This window comes from Pan paniscus, chromosome 1, assembly GCF_029289425.2.
Source record: "Pan paniscus chromosome 1, NHGRI_mPanPan1-v2.0_pri, whole genome shotgun sequence".
In the NCBI taxonomy this organism is placed as follows: domain Eukaryota; kingdom Metazoa; phylum Chordata; class Mammalia; order Primates; family Hominidae; genus Pan; species Pan paniscus.
In genome coordinates, this window is record NC_073249.2 from 193,147,360 (window position 1) to 193,170,200 (window position 22,841).

The window sequence follows — 22,841 nt, forward strand, 5'->3', positions numbered from 1 at the left end:
GGCGCAGTGGCTCACGCCTGTAATCCCAACACTTTGGGAGGCCGAGGTGGGTGGATCACGAGGTCAGGAGATTGAGACCATCCTGGCCAACATGGTGAAACCCCATCTCTACTACAAATACAAAAATTAGCTGGATGTGGTGGCATGAGCCTGTAATCCCAGCTACTCGAAAGGCTGAGGCAGGAGAATCGCTTGAACCCAGGGGGCGGAGATTGCAGTGAGCCAAGATGGCACCACTGCACTCCAACCTGGTGACAGAGCAAGACTCCATCTCAAAAAAAAAAACAACAAAAAAAAACTGCAATTTGAACCCAGGTCTTTGGCTCCACAGCCAGTGTTTTGACTTTATGGAAACATTTCTTCCAAGGACAAAGATACATTGGCCCCTCACAGAATCCCTGACACCTACAGGGCAGACTCTGGACTCTGTCTAGTGATAGGCAGTCTCAGAGCCTCCAGTGACAGGGTGATGAGGAAGAGAGGGCAGCTGGCCGGAGGTCACCCAGCACGTTATAGGGAAGCACAAGGTCACAGCCTAAGTCCAAGACAGCAGTCACTACCCTGGAACATTCTGCAACGTTTTCAGTGACCTGAAGCCCAGTTTTATTTTTCCACTTTAGAAAATAACCAAAGAATCTTTTATTTCTTTTGCATGCCAGCTGGTCCCTGAAGAGAAGAGCCTTTTATTTTGCTATAGACACCAATGCTGGATTTGGGCTTTGGTCTGTCTTCTCAGTTTTTGCTCTTTGGATAGCGTGATACTTAATTATTATTGTCTGCTATTATGATCATGGTTTAATTGTTGGTTTGCAGCTCGGGCAGCTTAGAGGGGGGCATTTGATAAAACAAGTATTATTTTCTTATTGCCCTTTCCAATGTCACCAAGGATAATTGCAGCTGCATTCTCATGTGGGGATAGGAGTGATTTCTGACCCCCTTCCCCCTGCAGCAGCTGTTCATTCACATGCCATTTTCCCCTAATGTAAAGATCCACCATCATGACTCACATCAGCGATGGGTTTATTGTGTTCCTGCAGTGGTGACTGTTGGTTGGGAACATCCAAAGCCCTTTCATATTCTGGGGCCCAGTCAGAAGGCAAGTGAAATCAACATGTCAAGGTGCCATGAATTTTTTTTATTTTCTCATTTTTGCATGTCTTTCTTTCTTTTTTTTTTTTTTTTTAATTTATAAAGAAAAGAGGTTTATTTGGCTCATGGTTCTACAAGCTGTACAAGAAGCATGGTGCCAGCATCTCCTTTTGGTGAGGGCCTCAGTAAGCTTCTACTCATGGTGGATAGAGAAGGGGGAGCGAGCATGTCACATGGCAAGAGAATGAGCAAGAGACGTCGGGGAGGAGCCACGCTCTTTTTTTTTTAATTTTATTATTATACTTTAAGTTTTAGGGTACATGTGCAGAACGTGCAGGTTTGTTACATATGTATACATGTGCCATGTTGGTGTGCTGCACGCATTAACTCATCATTTAGCATTAGGTATATCTCCTAATGCTATCCCTCCCCCCTCCCCCCACCCCACAACAGTCCCCAGTGTGTGATGTTCCCCTTCCTGTGTCCACGTGTTCTCATTGTTCAATTCCCACCTGTGAGTGAGAACATGCGGTGTTTGGTTTTTTGTCCTTGTGATAGTTTGCTGAGAATGATGGTTCCCAGCTTCATCCATGTCCCTACAAAGGACATGAACTCACCATTTTTTATGGCTGCATAGTATTCCATGGTGTATATGTGCCACATTTTCTTAATCCAGTCTATCATTGTTGGACATCTGGGTTGGTTCCAAGTCGTTGCTATTGTGAATAGTGCCGCCATAAACATACATGTGCATGTGTCTTTATAGCTGCATGATTTATAATCCTTTGGGCATATACCCAGTAATGGCATGGCTGAGTCAAATGGTATTTCTAGTTCTAGATCCCTGAGGAATCGCCACACTGACTTCCACAATGGTTGAACTAGTTTACAGTCCCACCAACAGTGTAAAAGTGTTCCTATTTCTCCACATCCTCTCCAGCACCTGTTGTTTCCTGACTTAATGATTGCCATTCTAACTGGTGTGAGATGGTATCTCATTGTGGTTTTGATTTGCATTTCTCTGATGGCCAGTGATGATGAGCATTTTTTCATGTGTTTTTTGACTGCATAAATGTCTTCTTTTGAGAAGTATCTGTTCATATCCTTTGCCCACTTTTTGATGGGGTTGTTTGTTTTTTTCTTGTAAATTTGTTTGAGTTCACTGTAGATTCTGGATATTAGCCCTTTGTCAGATGAGTAGGTTGCAAAAATTTTCTCCCATTCTGTAGGTTGCCTGTTCACTCTGATGTTCGTTTCTTTTGCTGTGCAGAAGCTCTTTAGTTTAATTAGATCCCATTTGTCAATTTTGGCTTTTGTTCCCATTGCTTTTGGTGTTTTAGACATGAAGTCCTCGCCCATGCCTATGTCCTGCATGGTATTGCCTAGGTTTTCTTCTAGGGTTTTTATGGTTTTAGGTCTAACATGTAAGTCTTTAATCCATCTTGAATTAATTTTTGTATAAGGTGTAAGGAAGTGATCCAGTTTCAGCTTTCTACATATGGCTAGCCAGTTTTCCCAGCACCATTTATTAAATAGGGAATCCTTTCCCCATTGCTTGTTTTTCTCAGGTTTGTCAAAGATCAGATGGTTGTAAATATGCGGTATTATTTCTGAGGGCTCTGTTCTGTTCTATTGGTCTATATCTCTGTTTTGGTACCAGTACCATGCTGTTTTGGTTACTGTAGCCTTGTAGTATAGTTTGAAGTCAGGTAGCGTGATGCCTCCAGCTTTGTTCTTTTGGCTTAGGATTGACTTGGTGATGCGGGCTCTTTTTTGATGCCATACGAACTTTAAAGTAGTTTTTTCCAATTCTGTGAAGAAAGTCATTGGTAGCTTAATGGGGATGACATTGAATCTATAAATTACGTTGGGCAGTATGGCCATTTTCACAATATTGATTCTTCCTACCCATGAGCATGGAATGTTCTTTCTTTTCTTTGTATCCTCTTTTATTTCATTGAGCAGTGGTTTGTAGTTCTCCTTGAAGAGGTCCTTCACATCCCTTGTAAGTTGGATTCCTAGATATTTTACTCACTTTGAAGCAATTGTGAATGGGAGTTCACTCATGATTTGGCTCTCTGTTTGTCTGTTATTGGTGTATAGGAATGCTTGTGATTTTTGCACATTGATTTTGTATCCTGAGACTTTGCTGAAGTTGCTTATCAGCTTAAGGAGATTTTGGGCTGAGACGATGGGGTTTTCTAGATATACAATCATGTCATCTGCAAACAGGGAGAATTTTATTTCCTCTTTTCCTAATTGAATACCCTTTATTTCCTTCTCCTGCCTGATTGCCCAGGCCAGAACTTCCAACACTATGTTGAATAGGAGTGGTGAGAGAGGGCATCCCTGTCTTGTGCCAGTTTTCAAAGGGAATGCTTCCAGTTTTTAATCCATTCAGTATGACATTGGCTTTGGGTTTGTCATAAATAGCTCTTATTATTTTGAGATACGTCCCATCAATACCTAATTTATTGAGAGTTTTTAGCATGAAGAGTTGTTGAATTTTGTCAAAGGCCTTTTCTGCATCTATTGAGATAATCATCTGGTTTTTGTCTTTGGTTCTGTTTATATGCTGGATTATGTTTATTGATTTGCGTATGTTGAACCAGTCTTGCATCCCAGGGATGAAGCCCACTTGATCATGGTGGATAAGCTTTTTGATGTGCTGCTGGATTTGGTTTGCCAGTATTTTATTGTGGATTTTTGCATCAATGTTCATCAAGGATATTGGTCTAAAATTCTCTTTTTTTGTTGTGTCTCTGCCAGGCTTTGGTATCAGAATGACGCTGGCCTCATAAAATGAGTTAGGGAGGATTCCCTCTTTTTCTATTGATTGGAATAGTTTCAGAAGTAATGGTACCAGCTTCTCCTTGTACCTCTGGTAGAATTCGGCTGTGAATCCATCTGGTCCTGGACTTTTTTGGTTGGTAAGCTATTAATTATTGCCTCAATTTCAGATCCTGTTATTGGTCTATTCAGAGATTCAACTTCTTCCTGGTTTAGTCTTGGGAGGGTGTATGTGTGTAGGAATTTATCCATTTTTTCTAGATTTTCTAGTTTATTTGCATAGAGGTGTTTGTAGTATTCTCTGATGGTAGTTTGTATTTCTATGGGATCGGTGGTGATATCCCCTTTATCATTTTTTATTGCATCTATTTGATTCTTATCTCTTTTCTTCTTTATTAGTCTTGCTAGCGGTCTATCAATTTTGTTGATCTTTTCAAAAAACTAGCTCCTGGATTCATTGATTTTTTGAAGGGTTTTTTGTGTCTCTGTTTCCTTCAGTTCTGCCCTGATCTTAGTTATTTCTTGCCTTCTGCTAGCTTTTGAATGTGTTTGCTCTTGCTTCTCTAGTTCTTTTAATTGTGATGTTAGGGTGTCAATTTTGGATCTTTCCTGCTTTCTCTTGTGGGCATTTAGTGCTATAAATTTCCCTCTACACACTGCTTTGAATGTGTCCCAGAGATTCTGGTATGTTGTGTCTTTGTTCTCATTGGTTTCAAAGAACATCTTTTTTTCTGCCTTCATTTCGTTATGTACCCAGTAGTCATTCAGGAGCAGGTTGTTCAGTTTCCATGTAGTTGAGCGGTTTTGAGTGAGTTTCTTAACCCTGAGTTCTAGTTTGATTGCACTGTGGTCTGAGAGATAGTTTGTTATCATTTCTGTTCTTTTACATTTGCTGAGGAGTTCTTTACTTCCAACTATGTGATCCATTTTGGAATAGGTGTGGTGTGGTGCTGAAAAGAATGTATATTCTGTTGATTTGGGGTGGAGAGTTCTGTAGATGTCTATTAGGTCCGCTTGGTGCAGAGCTGAGTTCAATTCCTGGATATCCTTGTTAACTTTCTGTCTTGTTGATCTGTCTAATGTTGACAGTGGGGTGTTAAAATCTCCCATTATTATTGTGTGGGAGTCTAAGTCTCTTTGTAGGTCACTCAGGACTTGCTTTATGAATCTGGGTGCTCCTGTATTGGGTGCATATATATTTAGGATAGTTAGCTCTTCTTGTTGAATTGATCCCTTTACCATTATGTAATGGCCTTCTTTGTCTCTTTTGATCTTTGTTGGTTTAAAGTCTGTTTTATCAGAGACTAGGATTGCAACCCCTGCCTTTTTTTGTTTTCCATTTGCTTGGTAGATCTTCCTTCATCCCTTTATTTTGAGCTTATGTGTGTCTCTGCACGTGAGATAGGTTTCCTGAATACAGCACACTGATGGGTCTTGACTCTATCCAATTTGCCAGTCTGTGTCTTTTAATTGGAGCATTTAGCCCATTTACATTTAAGGTTAATATTGTTATGTGTGAATTTGATCCTGTAATTATGATGTTAGCTGGTTATTTTGCTTGTTAGTTGATGCAGTTTCTTCCTAGCCTTGATGGTCTTTACAATTTGGCATGTTTTGCAGCGGCTGTTACCAGTTGTTCCTTTCCATATTTAGTGCTTCCTTCAGGAGCTCTTTTAGGGCAGGCCTGGTGGTGACAAAATCTCTCAGCATTTGCTTGTCTGTAAAGGATTTTATTTCTCCTTCACTTATGAAGCTAGTTTGGCTGGATATGAAATTCTGGGTTGAAAATTCTTTTCTTTAAGAATGTTGAATATTGGTCCCCACTCTCTTCTGGCTTGCAGAGTTTCTGCCGAGAGGTCAGCTGTTAGTCTGATGGGCTTCCCTTTGTGGGTAACCCGACCTTTCTCTCTGGCTGCCCTTAACATTTTTTCCTTCATTTCAACTTTGGTGAATCTGACAATTATGTGTCTTGGAGTTGCTCTTCTCGAGGAGTATCTTTGTGGTGTTCTCTGTATTTCCTGAATTTGAATGTTGGCCTGCCTTGCTAGATTGGGGAAGTTCTCCTGGATCGTATCCTGCAGAGTGTTTTCCAACTTGGTTCCATTCTCCCCGTCACTTTCAGGTACACCAATTAGACATAGATTTGGTCTTTTCACATAGTCCCATATTTCTTGGAAGCTTTGTTCATTTCTTTTTATTCTTTTTTCTCTAAACTTCTCTTCTCGCTTCATTTCATTCATTTCGTCTTCCATCGCTGATACCCTTTCTTACAGTTGAACGCATCAGCTACTGAGGCTTGTGCATTCGTCACGTAGTTCTCGTGCCACGGTTTTCAGCACCATCAGGTCCTTTAAGGACTTCTCTGAATTGGTTATTCTAGTTAGCCATTCGTCTAATTTTTTTCAAGGTTTTTAACTTCTTTGCCATTGGTTCAACCTTCCTCCTTTAGCTTGGAGTAGTTTGATCTTCTGAAGCCTTCTTCTCTCAACTCGTCAAAGTCATTCTCCGTCCAGCTTTGTTCCATTGCTGGTGAGGAGCTGCGTTCCTTTGGAGGAGGAGAGGCACTCTGATTTTTAGAGTTTCTGGTTTTTCTGCTCTGTTTTTTTCCCCATCTTTGTGGTTTTATCTACCTTTGGTCTTTGATGATGGTGACGTACAGATGGGGTTTTGGTGTGGATGTCCTTTCTGTTTGTTAGTTTTCCTTCTAACAGTCAGGACCCTCAGCTGCAGGTCTGTTGGAGTTTGCTGGAGGTCCACTCCAGACCCTGTTTGCCTGGGTATCAGCAGCGGTGGCTGCAGAACAGCAGATATTGGTGAACCGCAAATGCTGCTGCCTGATCGTTCCTCTGGAAGTTTTGTCTCAGAGGAGTACCCAGCCGTGTGAGGTGTCAGTCCGCCCCTACTGGGGGTTGCCTCCCAGTTAGGCTACTCGGGGGTCAGGGACCCACTTGAGGCGGCAGTCTGCCCATTCTCAGATCTCCAGCTGCGTGCTGGGAGAACCACTACTCTCTTCATAGCTGTCAGACAGGGACATTTAAGTCTGCAGAGGTTACTGCCGCCTTTTGTTTGTCTGTGCCCTGCCCCCAGGGGTGGAGCCTATAGAGGCAGGCAGGCAGGCCTCCTTGAGCTGTGGTGGGCTCCACCCAGTTCGAGCTTCCCAGCCGCTTTGTTTACTTACTCAAGCCTGGGCAATGGTTGGCGCCCCTCCCCCAGCCTCGCTGCCGCCTTGCAGTTTGATCTCAGACTGCTGTGCTAGCAAGGCTCCGTGGGCGTAGGACCCTCCGAGCCAGGTGCGGAATATAATCTCCTGGTGTGCCGTTTGTTAAGCCCATTGGAAAAGCGCAGTATTAGGGTGGGAGTGACCCGATTTTCCAGGTGCCGTCTGTCACCCCTTTCTTTGACTAGGAAAGGGAATTTCCTGACCCCTTGTGCTTCCCAGGTGAGGCGATGCCTCGCCCTGCTTCGGCTCACACACTGTGCGCTGCACCCACTGTCCCGCACCCACTGTCCGGCACTCCCCAGTGAGATGAACCCGGTACCTCAGTTGGAAATGCAGAAATCACCCGTCTTCTGCGTCACTCATGCTGGGAGCTGTAGACTGGGGCTGTTCCTATTTGGCCATCTTGGCTCCACCCCCCTTTGCATGTCTTTCCAATTTGCAATGGGATAGAGATAAACTGCCTATAAGCAGGGAGGTGGGAATCATTTGTTTGTTTGTTTTTGTTTTTGTTTTTAAAAAATACCTAGTGTGTCCAAGTTTCCTTCAGACTAAAAGAACTGAGGACCATAATCTCAGAAGCAAGTTTTGCCTGTGGACAGCACTTGAGAGGGACGGGCCCCTGCAGTGAAAATCCACTGTCCTCCCAGCTTCTTAGATTTAGGCTCTGGTAGAAAATCTCCTGTTGCTGAAGCTGAGTGTTGTGAACCTTACACTAGCCTCAGCAAAGCACAGTGGAGTCTCAGAGGGGGCTGGTGGGAAGAGGTACGGGAGTGAGGGCCAGGTGGGTCCACCCTTAGCTAGGGCCTGCTATTGGTTGGTGGGGGCGTGGGTGTGGCAGTGGGAGGTGGAACTCTGAAAACACTGTGAGGAAAGGCATGTGGAGATCTCAGACTTGAACAGGGATATCTGCACATCCCAGGGTGTCCCTGCAGCCAGCAATGAAGTCAAGATCCAGCCCCCGCAGAGCAAGCAGAATTTCAGGGCAGCCCCACCAAGGAATGGGAGGGAGAACCAGGGGCCCAGTGAGACCCAGTTACCTGAGCTGGCATACTTGCTGGAGTTAGACTGCAGATTATCATGAGTGCCCAAGATGCAACCTAGGCAAACCAGATACCAGACTTAGGATGATGAGACCAACTCAAAAGCCCTCCTTTGGTGGAACCCCTCCCTCACTGCCCTCAGCCCTGCCCCAGCACCAAGGAAACTGCTCTCACTAGGAGAATGGGGACCATGAATTCCTCACTCCTCTGCAGCTTGGACATTATCACCATTCCCTGAGCCATGGCTTCAGGTCTCAGCCACCCGCATTTCATGCTTTGTCTTCCTGAAGAGCTTGTCATTTCCTGGGTGGGCCAGCCTCTACATCCCCTCTGTGTCTTTGCATACCCTATTTTCTCTGCCTGCATTCTGTCCCCTTCTCACCCTCCTCACCCACCCCCTTCATCTGGACTCATCCTGTTAATCTCTCATCTCTCTTTTCTCTTATAAAGATATCAAGACTCAGCTCAGTAGTTACCTCTCCCAGGAGGCCTGGTCTCATACCCTTGGCCTAAGTTAGGGGGCTTCTCCATACATACCTTTACTGTAGACTGTACCACATGCAGGGGTGGAAGCATGCCATATTCTTATCTGAATCACCAGTGCCTAGTATGCTATCTGAACCTAGTACTTACTATTTATAGATTTAAAGTATGACTATCAGTATCACTGTAGGCTCAGGGAACCTACAGGGCTGGATTTAAAAAGTGTGAGACCATGGTTGCAGTATCCCAGTTTCTCCCAGATTTAGATTCAGCAGTGAGCTCTGGCCCAGGTTCTGTGTGGCTAGATTCTATGTCTTTGGTAGTGTAGAGCACCAAAGATACAGCTGTAAGATCTGAGGGGCTAGATGTGGATGGTAAAGGAAGAGCTCAGAACTTCCAGAGAAATAGGAAGTATTCTCCTTAGTATATAGGATTTGTTTAAGTTGCCTCTTGTAGAGTGACAGATGCTTGGCAAGGACAGTGGGTGAGTTTGGATGAACCACAGGGGTCCCTGAAAGCTGGTGAGCCATTCGTTCATTCATCAATTCAATCAGACAACATTCACCAAGGGGCTAGTACAGGTCAGGCCTCATGCTGGGTACCAGAGATATAGAAGTGAATGAGACACTGGCACAAGAGTTAAGGGATTCAGCAAGACAGGGAAGTCAATGGATGACTCTGATAGAGCAGGAGCCTGTAGAGGGAGCATCTCACTAGACTGAGGGGATGGGGAGGACAAGGAGAAGCCTGTGGAAAAGCTCCCCACTGGATGTGAGGCACCTACCAGTACACATCAGTCAGGGGGTAGAAGAATTTACTAGGGCTGCTGTAACAAACTGAATAGCTTAAAATAACAGAAATGTGTTTTGTTCACAGTTCTAGAGGCTAGAAGTCCAAAATCATGTTCTCAATGGGCCAAGATCCCTCTGGAAATACTGGGGAAGAATCTGTCTCATGTGTCTCATAGCTTCTGGTGGTTGCCAGGAACCCTTGGCATTCCTTGTGTTGCAGACACATTACTTCTATCTGTGCCTCCATCACATGGTCTCCTTCCCTGTGTCTCTCCTGTGTCTCTGTATCCAAATCTCCCTCTCTTTTCTCTTATGATATCAGTCATTGGATTTACGGCCCACCCTAATCCAGTATGCCCTTCTTGTCATAACTTGATTACATCTGATTCTATTTCCAAATAAGGTCACAGTCACACAGGTACCAGGGGTAAGGACTTGAGCATATCCTTTTGGGGGACACAAGTCAACCCGCTACAGGTGGCATGGGGGCATGTGCAGGGGGAACTTCCAGGCAGAGAGAAGGCTCTGAAGCAAGAGAATAAGAAGGAAATCAGTAAAGGGTTAGAAGAATGGGAGAAGGCAACTGGGGAAGCCCAGGGGGGACTTGGTGTGTCCCCTCGGAAGTCTGACTTTATCCTGTAGAGAAGGAGGAGAGACTGGGTCAGAGGAGTGGTTCAGAAAGATAGACGTGGTCCTGATGGAAAAGGTGGATTGAAAGGATGGGAGGGGAACTGGATCCAGGAAGGCCAGTTACTCTTTCGATTCCTCTTAATTTGCTTTTCCCTCTTTTGCCATCTTTCTCTCCCTCAATTTCTCCACACTTTCCTTTCTTCAAAACTGTTTCAAAGACACTGCCTCCTTGAAGCTTTCCTTGCCTCTTCAAATTAAAAGAAAAAGAAGATGGTGTAAAAGAAAGGCCTTTGGTACCAGACAGACATGGTTTGAATACCGTCTCTGACCCTTGCTAGTTGCCTCTGTTAATCCCTTGGAACTTCAGTTCCTCCACAGCAAAATAGTGAGAATACACTCTCAACTGCAGGGTTTTATGAGGATATTCAGCAATGTACATAAAGCAGTTGGCACATGGGAGATTTTCTACAAACGTTTAGCTCTTTTTGTCCTCCGGTTATTTTGATAGCATCTTATTTATTCCACTCTTTAGCACCTATTGCACATATTATTATGTTTTGGGTGTCTCCTTCAGTAAGTTTCCTCCAGGGCAAACACAGAGCCTTGCACATTTCTGCAGCTCTCAACACAGAGCTTGACATGCAACATGCTTCATTTCTCTTCCCTGGAAATGGCCTGTTTTGTGTTTGTGGTCCAAAGAAACGCACACACAGACAAGCAAGTCATCAATAGGAAGGAAGATCTTTTCACCTCTTTCCTCCACTTCAGTTTCTCCTACCTAGCGGCACAGTGCAATGGGGAGGGGAGCTGCAAACTGTTCTCAGGATATCAAAAGCCAGAAGAAGACCCAGTGTTCACCTACAGGGGAGCTGCTCACACAAACCACAATGGCTGTTTTGGCCTGGAATTATCTCTATCGATCAGAACTGCTCATTAGCATTTATAGACTCTGATTTCTATAAGATAAGTATTCAATAAGAGTCTTAATAAATGTTGTTGGGTTGGCAAACCAAGTCTTTACTGGCCATCATCAAAGGTTTATAATAAAAGGGGTCACTGGCCCCCTGTGGCAGCCCCTAGCTAATTTCCCTGCATCCACTCTTGCCCTTGTCAATCTTTTCTTACCCAGGCACCAAGAGTGATCTCAAAATGTAAATCGGAACCTGTCAGAGCTCAGCTTAAAATATACCAATGACTTCCCTCAGCTCCTATAGTACACACCAAACATCTTCCCCCATCCACGGAGTCCCGCCAGCCCTGCCCCTGCCTACCTCTCCTGGCCCAGTGTCAGCCTCCATGGCCTTTCCATTGTGACCTTTGCACATGCTGTCCTTTATTCACTGCAGGCTTCCTCCCACCTCTCACCCCTCCTGCTCTCCATGTGGCTTGGCATCTTGCTTAAATGCCACTTCCTTAGAAGGTCTTCTCCGGCCACTCTGTCTAAAGTGGATGCTCTGCCTCAGCACTCTGCCATATCTGCCCTGTGCTAGACACAGCTGATAATTTTTTAGTGAGTTTGTGTCTGGGGGGTTATTGCCCATCTCCAGAAGCTCCCGGAGAATGGCACCCTGTCTGTCATCTTCACTGTTATACAGCAGCACCCCGCATATGGGAGGGGCTTAAGTGAATGAGTGCCGAAAGGGGCTTGAACTTTAGCCTCTGTCCTTTCCGTTGCCAACTTGTATTGTTCGTGCACACAGAGAACCCCGCCTCCTCCTCCCTTCTTCTGCACTCCTCTCCGCAACATCAATGCCAAGCCTTTGACTTTGTCTGTTTATCAGATCAGCTAAGCCGAATGCAATCAACTGGCATTTTTAATTCATATCAGCTTATGTATGACTCACATGTAAACTGTTGATGATTGATAGAGCCTCTCCAGCCCCTGCCTAGCTCTCAACCACAGCCTCTTCCTCCTAGAGATGTGGGCAGCATTGTTAGGAGAGAGTAGAAGCACTAAGGTCTGACCTGGATTAGTATTAAATAATAGCAATTCCAGCTTACTGTCTAACCAGCCCATGACCTTGTGCAAGTTACCTACCCTCTCAGAGCCTCAGTATTCTCATTGTTAAAGATGAGACTAGTCCTAGCTACAAAATAAAGATGCTTGCATGGACTCCATGGGCTAATGTGAAAGTGCCTTATACACAGTGGTTGTTATGGAAACACATTTTCTTTCATGTCTATTTAGTCCCCATATTCTTGCTTTTCTCAGCTTCCTGTCAGACTGGGGTTTCATTCGTTCATTCATTGATTCACTCACTCATTCATTCAGTTGTTCACCCTCAGGATTTCACATGGCCTCTAGAGTCAGTCTCTAACTAGAATACGATAAAGCCCAAACTCCCATAGCTAATTTTGAGACTCATTATCTTCCCTCTCTCAATCAGCTGTATTCTCTATGGCATCCTAATACCACCTGAACTCAAGTATGGAGTTGCCTTTCTTCCCGGACAGCTTCACCTCCTCTCTGCGTCCAGGTCTTATCTCATGTTATTAAATCCAAAGACAGCACTCTCCTTTCACGCCACCTAAACTTCAGGTCTCCTTTCCTTTTGCCTTCCCTGATAAGTGTGGCCCACACCGATGTCTTTTCTGAGAGCACGTACAGCCACACCACACGGCTGGCACTCGGTCTCCTCTTGGCTGCTGATTTCACAGTGCATTGATCACCACAGAGAAAGCAGAGAAGGCAGGGGCAGCCTGGCACAGCAGTGAGTATGTGTGTTTGTGCTCTGTCCTAGGGATCTCCTTCTCCCTCTTTTCAAATCAAATGTGGGGCCCCAGCCTCACACAGGTCCTGGTTTTAAGGAATCCCCTCCTATATCTATAAAAGATTCTACCTAGGAAATCCAAGAGATTCTTTTGGTTTCTAATAGTACTAACTAGTGACCGAAAGTAAGAAACACACACACACACACACACACACATATATATATACACACACACACATATATATATCTGACAATAAATAACTAGAAAATGTAACTAAACATTAAATCTCATTCACAATAGAACCAAAACCATAAACTTATGGACTGCCAAAGAGGAAATTTAACAAGAGGTGTGCAAAGAAGAAAACCATAACAAAGATGAAAAACATAAAACTTTGCAAAGTACATAAACTAAGTTATCTACAATGTTCCTGGCTGGGGAAAATTAGTAACATAAAGATATCAATTATCTCCAAATTAATCAATGTGTATATAATTCCAATCAAAATCTCAATCACATTTTTTGGGACTTGGTAACCATAAAGTTTATCTAAAAGAGTAAATTTGGGAAATTAGTAAGTTTTAGGGAAAAAAATCAAAATTTGAGAATATGGAAACCCAAGTAAGGTGAGTAGCTATGTTCCTGGTACCACAAGTAGATTCTAGTATAGGGAAAGGAGAGATCACTGGACTTGAGAGAAGAGTCCAGAAACAGCCCACAACTAAGGGGACATTTCAAATCAGTAGGGAGAATCAGGATTCTTCAGCTATGAGCGTGTCATCATCCATGGGTATCATGAGCACCATCCAAAATGTCAGATACATCTTAGGCAAACAAGGCCTGGTTCCACACTCATGAAAATTATGATCTAGTTAGGGAGAAGCATAGTCTACAAATAGGTACACTAAAGATAGACTAGTAGATGCTACAGAGGGAGTAAACAGATGTTTTGGTAGGCAAAGTGTGGAAGAGGCTACTTTAGATAGGTGTTGGGAGAATTGAGTGTCAATTTGGAAGAGTAACGAACTTGTTAGCCTCAAAAAATGAAACTAGCCAGGTGCAGTGGCTCACACCTGTAATCCCAGGAATTTTGGAGGCTGAGGCAGGAGGATTGCTTGAATCCCAGCATTCAAGACCAGCCTGAGCAACACAGAAAAACCCCATCCCTACAAAAAATAAAATTAGTCAAACATGGTGGCATGTAACTGTGGTCCCAGCTACTCAGGAGGTTGTAGTGAGTTATGATTGCACCACTGAACTCCAACCTGGGCAACCAGATAGGCCCTGTCGCAAAAAAAAAAAGAGAAGAAAGAAACTACACAAGTCCCAGGAAAGTATTAAAGTTTTGATTAAAGTTTTGTTTTGTTTTTGAATCGTTGGGTCAGGGAGAGGTCTGCCCAAGCATAACATGACATCCAGTATCCTTAAAGGAAAATATTAACGTATTTGGTTACATAAAATTAATCACTTCTTACCAAAATGGATACCACAAACCAAAGTTAAATGAGAAAAAGTCACCAGACACTAGGAGAAAAGATTAGCAACAAATATATCATATAAAAGAGAAATCAAAAATATAAGGTAAATAAAAGTCATAATATATAAGTAGAATTTCAAAAGTTTGCATCCATCAATTAAGATGGATAAAGAATTTGAAAGCTACAAATGCCCAGTAAATATGTGCAGAGATACCCAACCTTACTAAATCATCTAAACTCAAAACTGCCAGAGAGATTCCACTGTGGTCTAGCAGATGGGGGAGTATTTTCATAAAGAATATATTTACAACATTATAATATCTAATGCTGATGAGGTGAACTTTAGAGAGAATAGTAACATCAACACTGATTAGTGCGAATATAAGTTGAAACAATCACTTGAGAGGATAATTTAGCAAGATTTATTTTAAAATTTTTATTTATTTTATTTTATTTTTATTTATTTATTTATTTATTTTTGAGACGGAGTCTCGCTGTGTCGCCCAGTCTGGAGTGCAGTGGTGCGATCTTGGCTCACTGCAAGCTCCACCTCCCGGGTTCATTACATTCTCCTGCCTCAGCCTCCCAAGTAGCTGGGACTACAGGCGCCCGCCACCTCGCCCGGCTAATTTTCTGTATTTTTAGTAAAGACGGGGTTTCACTGTGTTAGGATGATCTTGATCTCCTGACCTCGGTATCCTGACCTCCTGACCTCAGCCTCCCAAAGTGCTGGGATTACAGGCGTGAGCTACCGCTCCTGGCCTAAAATTTTTAAATAGATGCCCTTCTTCCCCTAGAATTACTTCGGCAAGTCAACTGAAATATTAGCAGAAATGCACAAAGCTACATAAAGATGCAAATGTTCCTTGCAATTTCATGTGAAATTGTGTTATATAACAATGTCCATTTCTGCAGAAAAATGAGGGTGATGTTTTTGTCCATGATATAGTATTAAATGAAGAAAGAAAGTTATAGAAAACTACATAAAATATGTCTCATTTTGAGGGAACAATATATTTGCGTGCTCATTGAAAAAAACTCTGGAAGCGTATGTGCCAAACCTACTATTAATTGAATAGCTCTGGAGAACAGGTTGGCTGTGTGAAAGAGAGACTTTTTTAAAATTCAGTACATCTGTATATTGTTTGCCTTTTCTCTGCCTTGAGTATGACTTATTTTTAAAATTTAAAAAGATATTTTTAAAAAGAGATAGTGATAAATGGATTGGATCCTGGAACACAAAAAAAGACATCAGTGGAGAAACTGGTGAAATTCAAATAAAGTCTGGAGTGTAGTTCATAGTAAGTATGCCAACATTACTTTCTTAGTCGTGACAAATGCACTGTGGAAATGTAAGATGTTAGCAATAGAAGAAATGGTGAAGGGTCTATGGGAACACCGTATTATCTTTGCAACTTTCTGTAAGTCTAAAATTATTCCACAATAATAAAAAAAATTAATTAACAGAGAGAGTCACACAGGCTTGTAGCCAAGATATCTTTGGCTGTTGGAATCTTTGGTTCCAGAAAATTTCAGGTTACTACTTGAGCTCCCTTGCTCTGAGAGCTCTATCTCTGTCCTGCAGACCCCCACACAGGGAGACTCCCACCTGGCCTCCTGAGGTCTGCAGAGATTATCTAAGCCAGGCCTACATATAGCTAATATTCCCAGAATTCTGCTCTGGGAAAGCAAGGTATGAGGTCACCCCTACCTGCACCATGGCTGGGCCAGCTTCTCAGAGACTCCACAGTTCCCCCTGCCCTCTAGCCCCAATTATTTTGTTTTTTAACCTATATCCTTTGTCCAAGCCAGATCCTGCCTTCTCAGTATTCCCCTTCCAACCTAGAATGGTAACAATATGGGCTCAGGGAGAGGTCTGCGGGCTATGTAAGGTTGAGGAGAGGGATGCAGTCTGACAATGGCAACATGGAGCTCATAATAAGAAAAGGATGCACAAAAGCTACACCTCGGACCCTTGTCCCCATTGCTGGAGGCCCCAGTGGGAGGAGCTGGCCTGGTGAAATGAGGATGCTGCCAAACGCTGCCTTCTCTCCCCTCCTGCTGGGCTTCGGAGGTTTAGGGCTTTGTAGGTTTAGGGCCAGTCTTCGTAGGTTTAGGACCTTCTGACCAGAAGCCCCTGGAAAGAAGGGCTGAGTCCAGATGACCACTGCCTCTTCTCTCCGTGCAGGCTACACTTCCTGGTGTTTGACACAGAGGAGGTTCACGACGTGCTGCGCATCTGGGATGGGCCTGTGGAGAGCGGGGTTCTGCTGAAGGAGCTGAGTGGCCCGGCCCTGCCTAAGGACCTGCATAGCACCTTCAACTCGGTCGTCCTGCAGTTCAGCACTGACTTCTTCACCAGCAAGCAGGGCTTTGCCATTCAATTTTCAGGTCTGTGCGTGCCCTCTGCCAGCCCCACTCCACATGTCCTGACACATGGCACCCACCTTCCTCTGGCCCTCACTTTCCTTCATTCCTCAGTCTATGTAAAGATAGTTATTGAACATCTGCTATGTGCCTGGTACATGGTTAGCACCTGTTCAAATGTCTGTGCTGAGCTCACTCTGGTAGGGAAGACAGGTGGGTTAATAGACACATACAAATAGGTAAGCATCTGGATGGAGACATACGGGCCATAATGGTCACCTTGGAGCATCAAGGAAGATGTTCCAGAAAAGATGATGTCCAAGCTCAGACCCAACGGACAAGTAGAAGTTACTCAAGAAAAGAAAGTGTTTCAAGGAGCAAGTAGTCATCTATGACAAGGAAAGGTGCCACTGAAATGGACTTTGGAGGACTTGTGCACCCCTATTAGATGGAAAAGAGAGAAAAGGGCATCCTAGGTGCAAAGAACACAAGAACAAGTGTAGATGCAGGAATGTGGGCTTTGGAAGTGGAGGGCTACCCCATGTGGCTGAAGCACAGGGAGCAAGGAGGGATGTGGGAGGTACAAGTAGACGGTGGCTTGGGGCATGGTTATGAATAAGCTGATGGGACATGCTGCACGCTCAGGTTCTTAGTTGAGTGCAGATCTCAGCAAAGACTGGAAGTGAACATGAGTCATCTAAATTTAATTAATTAGGCACTGCAATAGCCAATTATGGAGGAGCATGACAAAGAGCTACCCAAAATGGCCAATGCTCAAACATCCAAATCCCAGTATGAGATAATTTATATGATTGGTCCTGCCTCTCCCTGGAATGCATCATCTCATCTCCTCTGAAGTGCCTCTTCCATCATTCCTCCCCCTGAACAAGTGACTCTGCCTCGGTTTCTGCTCGTGTTTATTATACAGCAACTGTCTTCATTACCATCTCCTTACTCCACTGTGTGTGTGGTGGGAGGGGGGAGTTTCCATGGTGATTCCAGAGCAATTTCTTGTGGCACCTGTGCCGTGGCTTTGCCCCCGAGCTCTTCCCCAGTTGGTGTATCAGCTAAGGGTGGTTGGGGTATATCCCTGGCACCACTGAGATTGTTACAGAGTTGCAAATCCTGCTTCTAGCTCTTTTCTGCTACGTCTGTCATCTCTGTGGAAATAAGCATTTAGCAGCGTGGGGAGCAGATGAGAGTCTCCAGGATCACATTGCTTTATACTTATTAATTTGTCCATTTAACACTCATGCATGCTTCCAGTCTAGCATTTTCCGTCTATTCCTAAGAGTTCCATGGAATACTAATTGATATTGCAAGAAAAAAGAAGTTTGCATGATCAAGTGATGCTGGGGAGGTGCTCAGGCTGATGCAGACCTAAGGAAATGATCTGCAATATGGGGCCTCTGAGAACGTTTGCTATGCTAATGCACTTAAATTCAAAAGATGTCTGGTAGGCCACAATTTCCAAACATATTCCATCGTGGATGACTTTTTTCAAGGCCATCTCAAGAGACTAACATTTCGTGGAACAAACTTGGGAAGTTGCTGGAATAAGCAATGGAAGGATCTCCCAGCAGTAAGGAGGGTAGAATGCTAAAGAGATGGCTCGATCCACTCTCTGGGGAAAGGAGTATTATGAATAATTAAAGCCAGACATATTTTCTCCAACTGCGCCCAAGCTGATGGGTACGGCTTAAAAAAAAAAAAAAAGCCCATAATTATGCTGACAAATTCACCCACAGATTTGCATTATCTGACCTCGACTGCGTACTCAGTGTAGCCACGCGGGACAGAGTCCCTGGGTGCTCTCCTATGCTGTATGCAGGCTGCTTTCTCATGCATTGCCCAGCTCATGGAAGTCCTATTCATCCTTCAAGGTTCATCTCAGATGCCACTGCCTCCTAATCTCCCCATTCAGAGTAAAACTGCTATAGCCCACGGCACCCCGGCACTTTACTTCTATTTATTCAGCACATTGTCAATACCAGGCATTCTGTCTCGTCTTGAAGCTGGGCACCTACTTGACATCCCACTAAAAGCTCTTAGAAGACAGGGTCATGCCATGCCTCCCGACTCTCTCATAGTGTATGTATGCAGCAGGTGCTCACTCACTGCTTAGTGAGCAAATGGGCACATGAAGATATGAACACATGAATGGATGGTTTTCTCTAACAGAAGGGTTTCCTTGGGCAAGCTGCCCTTAGCATTGCTTAGGCAGAGTAGCATGGTCAAAGCTACCTAGCCTGGGCTCCAGAAAGGTCATGACAGCCTGGCCCAGTGTTATGGGCATAACCAAGGTTTGGGAAAGGTCACCTTCCCTGTTGCTGTCATCAGTTAGCAAATACCAGGACTACTCTAGGGAAGAGAGAACGGCTCACCCCATGTTAACTTTATAGTGTGTATTTGACAGGGGATTGTACAGAAATGCCAGGGACGATTAGTGCAGGCTTGGCTTTATTAAGTAAACATGACTGTGTAACATCTAACATCCTGTCTGTACCACGTGGATCCAGCCTTTCCCCGGGTGCTTTGCCAAGCAGCTCCAATTCAGGAGCATTAAAGAGAGAAAGTGAGAACAAAAAAAAAGGTGAGCGGGAAGCATAATCACAGCCATCTATTGAGTGGCTGCCACACTAAGCTCTCCACTACATCAGCTCTTATAATTTTCACAAAACCCTTACAGTATGGGCACCATTATTACTCCATGTTGCAGATGTGGGCTCTGAGGCTTCTCATACAAGGTCATCTAGTTAATAGCAAAAACCATGTGTCTGAGTCTTAAACCTAAGCTGTTAATCATTGTACTCTATTGCCTCCCATATAAATAATCCTTCCAAGTATGGCCAGGGAACATTTACATGTGTACAGTGCACTATAAAGCTAGAGATGAAAGCTAAGTCTGATTTTAACTGGGAAGGAAAAAGATTGATGCATATTTGACTTTATAAATAAGTTCAGTAGCTGTCAAATATTGATATGTAAACAAATGAGTGTGCCTGTGTTCCAGTAAAACTTTATTTACAAAAATAGGCATAGGCCCAGATATGGCTGTGGGCCATAGTTTGCTGTATGCTTCCTTAGGTGTTATTGAGTAGAAGGTATCAGATTGTGTAACTCAAGACTCATATACAATCCTAGAGGTTATAATTAGTGACATCAGTGTATACAGTTGCCCTAGGCTGCCGCTTCTCAAACTTTTCCGCTGATGTCCTCCTGATAGCAGAAGAGAATGGGTGTGCATCCTCAGGATGTCTGGTGGCTGTAGCAAGCACAAAATATCTTTAAGGCTTCACATTTTTGCTTAAAAACTAATATGAATTTTACCTTGTAATCCAGAATAAATTCTTTTGTTTTAGTATAAAGGTAGTTTTTCCTTAAATTGTTGAGAAAACTGATATTCCAATCAAATCAGTATTATTTATCCTGTGGTTTCAAGAACCTCCTTGCCCTAGAGTGCCCTGAGCACAGGCTATGAGGGATGACATAGCTGGGGACTGGGACTGGGCCCCACTGTCAGCTCTGGGCTGTGGAGGCAGCCAGGGTTGTTCCAGCTCTTGAGATTCCTTTCTCTGGACTAACTCTTGCACCCATTCCTCCGGTGTGTTTTCTCATGCCACATTTGTTCATTTATTCACCCACTCATTCTCCTATTTATGTATTCCTTCCATCTAGCATTCATTCAGTATTCGCTTATAAAACACCTGCTCTATGTTAACTAGGTTAGGTAATAGACACGAAGATCTCGCAAATTCCTGAGTATTTTGAATTTTTAATATATCTCAGCTATTTTTGAATTCTTCTCTGCCCACTTGCTACAAATATCTGACTTTTCTTCAAATATGGTTTCAGTCTAATGGATCCTTGGTTGTCTGCCATTGCAAGAGAGAGCATGATCTTGACCTAACTTCAGTAACTCTCGGTAACCTCACAACCACTGCTTAGCATTTAGGCAGGCCAACTTGCAAAGTCCTTTGCAAACCCTTCCAATTGAATACATGGAGTTTATTTGTTTGTTTGTTTTAGAGATGAGCTCTTACTCTGTCACCCACACTCGAGTGCAGTGACACGATCATGGCTTACTGCAGCCTTAACCTCCTGGGCTTAAAGGATCCTCCCACCTCAGCCTCCAGAGTAGCTAGAATAACAGGCAACTACCACCACACCCAGCTAATCTTTTTTATTTTTTTGTAGAGTCAGGGTCTTGCTGTGTTGCTCAGGCTGGTCTCGAGCTCCTGACCTCAAGTGACCTTCCTGCCTTGACCTCCCAAAGTGCTGGAATTACAGGCGTGAGCCACCATACCTGGCAACAGGGAGTTTAGACTTAATTATCTTGTCACTTCCTCCTTCTGATCATGTTAGTTACATTATACAAAATTGCAATGCTTTGTTTATGTAACAATGCTTGTATTCTTAAGCTGAATTCAGTTCTATAATTATAACAGTATAATCATGCTTAACTCGTAGCATCTCATGACAGGCAGATGACAGTAATGGTGAAGGTACTGGAAGAATGGTAGTGGTGATATCAGTGAGAGTGACAAGTGTGATCACAATTGGTGGTGGAGGCAGTGATAGTAATGGGAGTGAGAATAGTGGCACTGTGGCTACAGCTGATGATGATGATGGGGAGGTTCTGGTGGTTGTGGCAATGCACGGATGATGGCAGTCAGTGAGGGTGATGAGCTGGGAGCCTCCTGAGTGGCAGACACCCAGGCAACCTTACCCTCTCTTCTATTTCCTTGCCCCAGTGTCCACAGCAACGTCCTGCAATGACCCTGGGATCCCGCAGAATGGGAGTCGGAGTGGTGACAGTTGGGAAGCCGGCGACTCCACAGTGTTCCAGTGTGACCCTGGCTACGCGCTGCAGGGAAGTGCAGAGATCAGCTGTGTGAAGATCGAGAACAGGTTCTTCTGGCAGCCCAGCCCGCCAACATGCATCGGTACAAAGCAGCTGCAGGGTGCACTCTGCTCTTGGGGCTCACAGTTGTGTGCTCCAGAACCTTCCATGCACAGCAGCTGCATCTTGGGCCTGGGGCCAAGAGAATTGAAACAGACAAAAGTTGCAGAAAACCCATTGTTTACCCTGCTTTGCATGCATGTGTCCCCACACGCACTCACTCACGTTCACACTCTATACACAGAGCACTACAAATTCCTCACTTGCTAAAATTGTCCCAGAGATTTCCAAGTCAGACAGGTCTGTCCCTTTCTCTCTGGCCCAGGCTGTACAGGTCAGAAGGAGGACAGTGGGTCATCTTGGGTAATAAAGGCTAACAGATTCCGAAATGACCCTTCTATTACCTGAAGCAATAGAAGGGCACCCACAGCCTCAGAATGTAAAGAAAAGAACCTTGCTTTTGCTGTTCTCAAGGAAATTATTGGTTACCTGGGTTTTGGTTCTTTTAGGTTTTAGAGATAGAGTCTCACTCTGTCGCCCAGACTGGAGTGCAGTGGCACCATCACAACTCACTGCAGCCTTGACCTCCTGAGCTCAAGTGATACTCCTACCTCAGCCTCCCAAGTAGCTGGGCTTGCAGGCCTGTGCCACCACACCCAGCAAATTTTTGTATTTTTTTGTTGTTGTTGAGATGGAGTCTCACTATGTTGCTCAGGCTGGTCTGGAACTCCTGGGTTCAAGTGATCCTCCTGCCTTAACCTCCCAAAATGCTGGGATTACAGGTTTTGTTTCTTTAGATCTGTCCTCAGTCTTAAAACCTTCCTGCATGAGAGATGAAGACATGAAGGACCTGAGACTTGTCTAAGGTCCCATCACTTAAAAAGGGTGGGGCCTGAAAAATCCTGCCTCTAACTACTTGAGACTGAGAGGAGGAGGGAACTTGAAGGGAGGCTGGGATGGGAAAGAAAGGTAAATAGATAGAGACAAACACTCCAGGTGCCCACTTCCACATGGCTATTTTGCTCAGGTGAAATAATGAGTGTTTATCTCCCTTGTCAATGCTGGCTGTTAGAAGAGAAGAGAACCCATGGTCACTGAGTCCTTACTGTGTACTTGCCCCATACTGGACATTTACTCAGATAACCTCATTTAACTTTCCCAACAGCTCTCTGAAATTAGCACCATTTCCTCATTTACACTTGAAACTGAAACTTAGACAAATTTGGATATCTTGTCCCAAATCACAGAGCTAGGATATGGCAGAGCCAAGATTTACACCCACGCCAGTCTGAATGCAAAGCCTCTCATTTTCCTACCTCCCACACTGCCTCCCCTGCT

At 44.1% G+C, this 22,841-nt stretch overlaps 1 protein-coding gene across 5 annotated transcripts in view; it reads left to right on the top strand.

Moving 5' to 3' along the window:
• The window catches only part of CSMD2 (CUB and Sushi multiple domains 2), a 643,453-nt gene that overhangs the window by 478,256 nt on the left and 142,356 nt on the right, over positions 1-22,841 (top strand). For all 5 annotated transcript variants that reach the window (XM_034960731.3, XM_055095664.2, XM_034960735.3 and 2 more), the window contains exons 26-27: positions 16,422-16,624; positions 21,355-21,546. In XM_034960731.3, the coding sequence (XP_034816622.3) occupies positions 16,422-16,624; positions 21,355-21,546 (395 nt within the window). The remainder of the gene's footprint in view (positions 1-16,421; positions 16,625-21,354; positions 21,547-22,841) is intronic.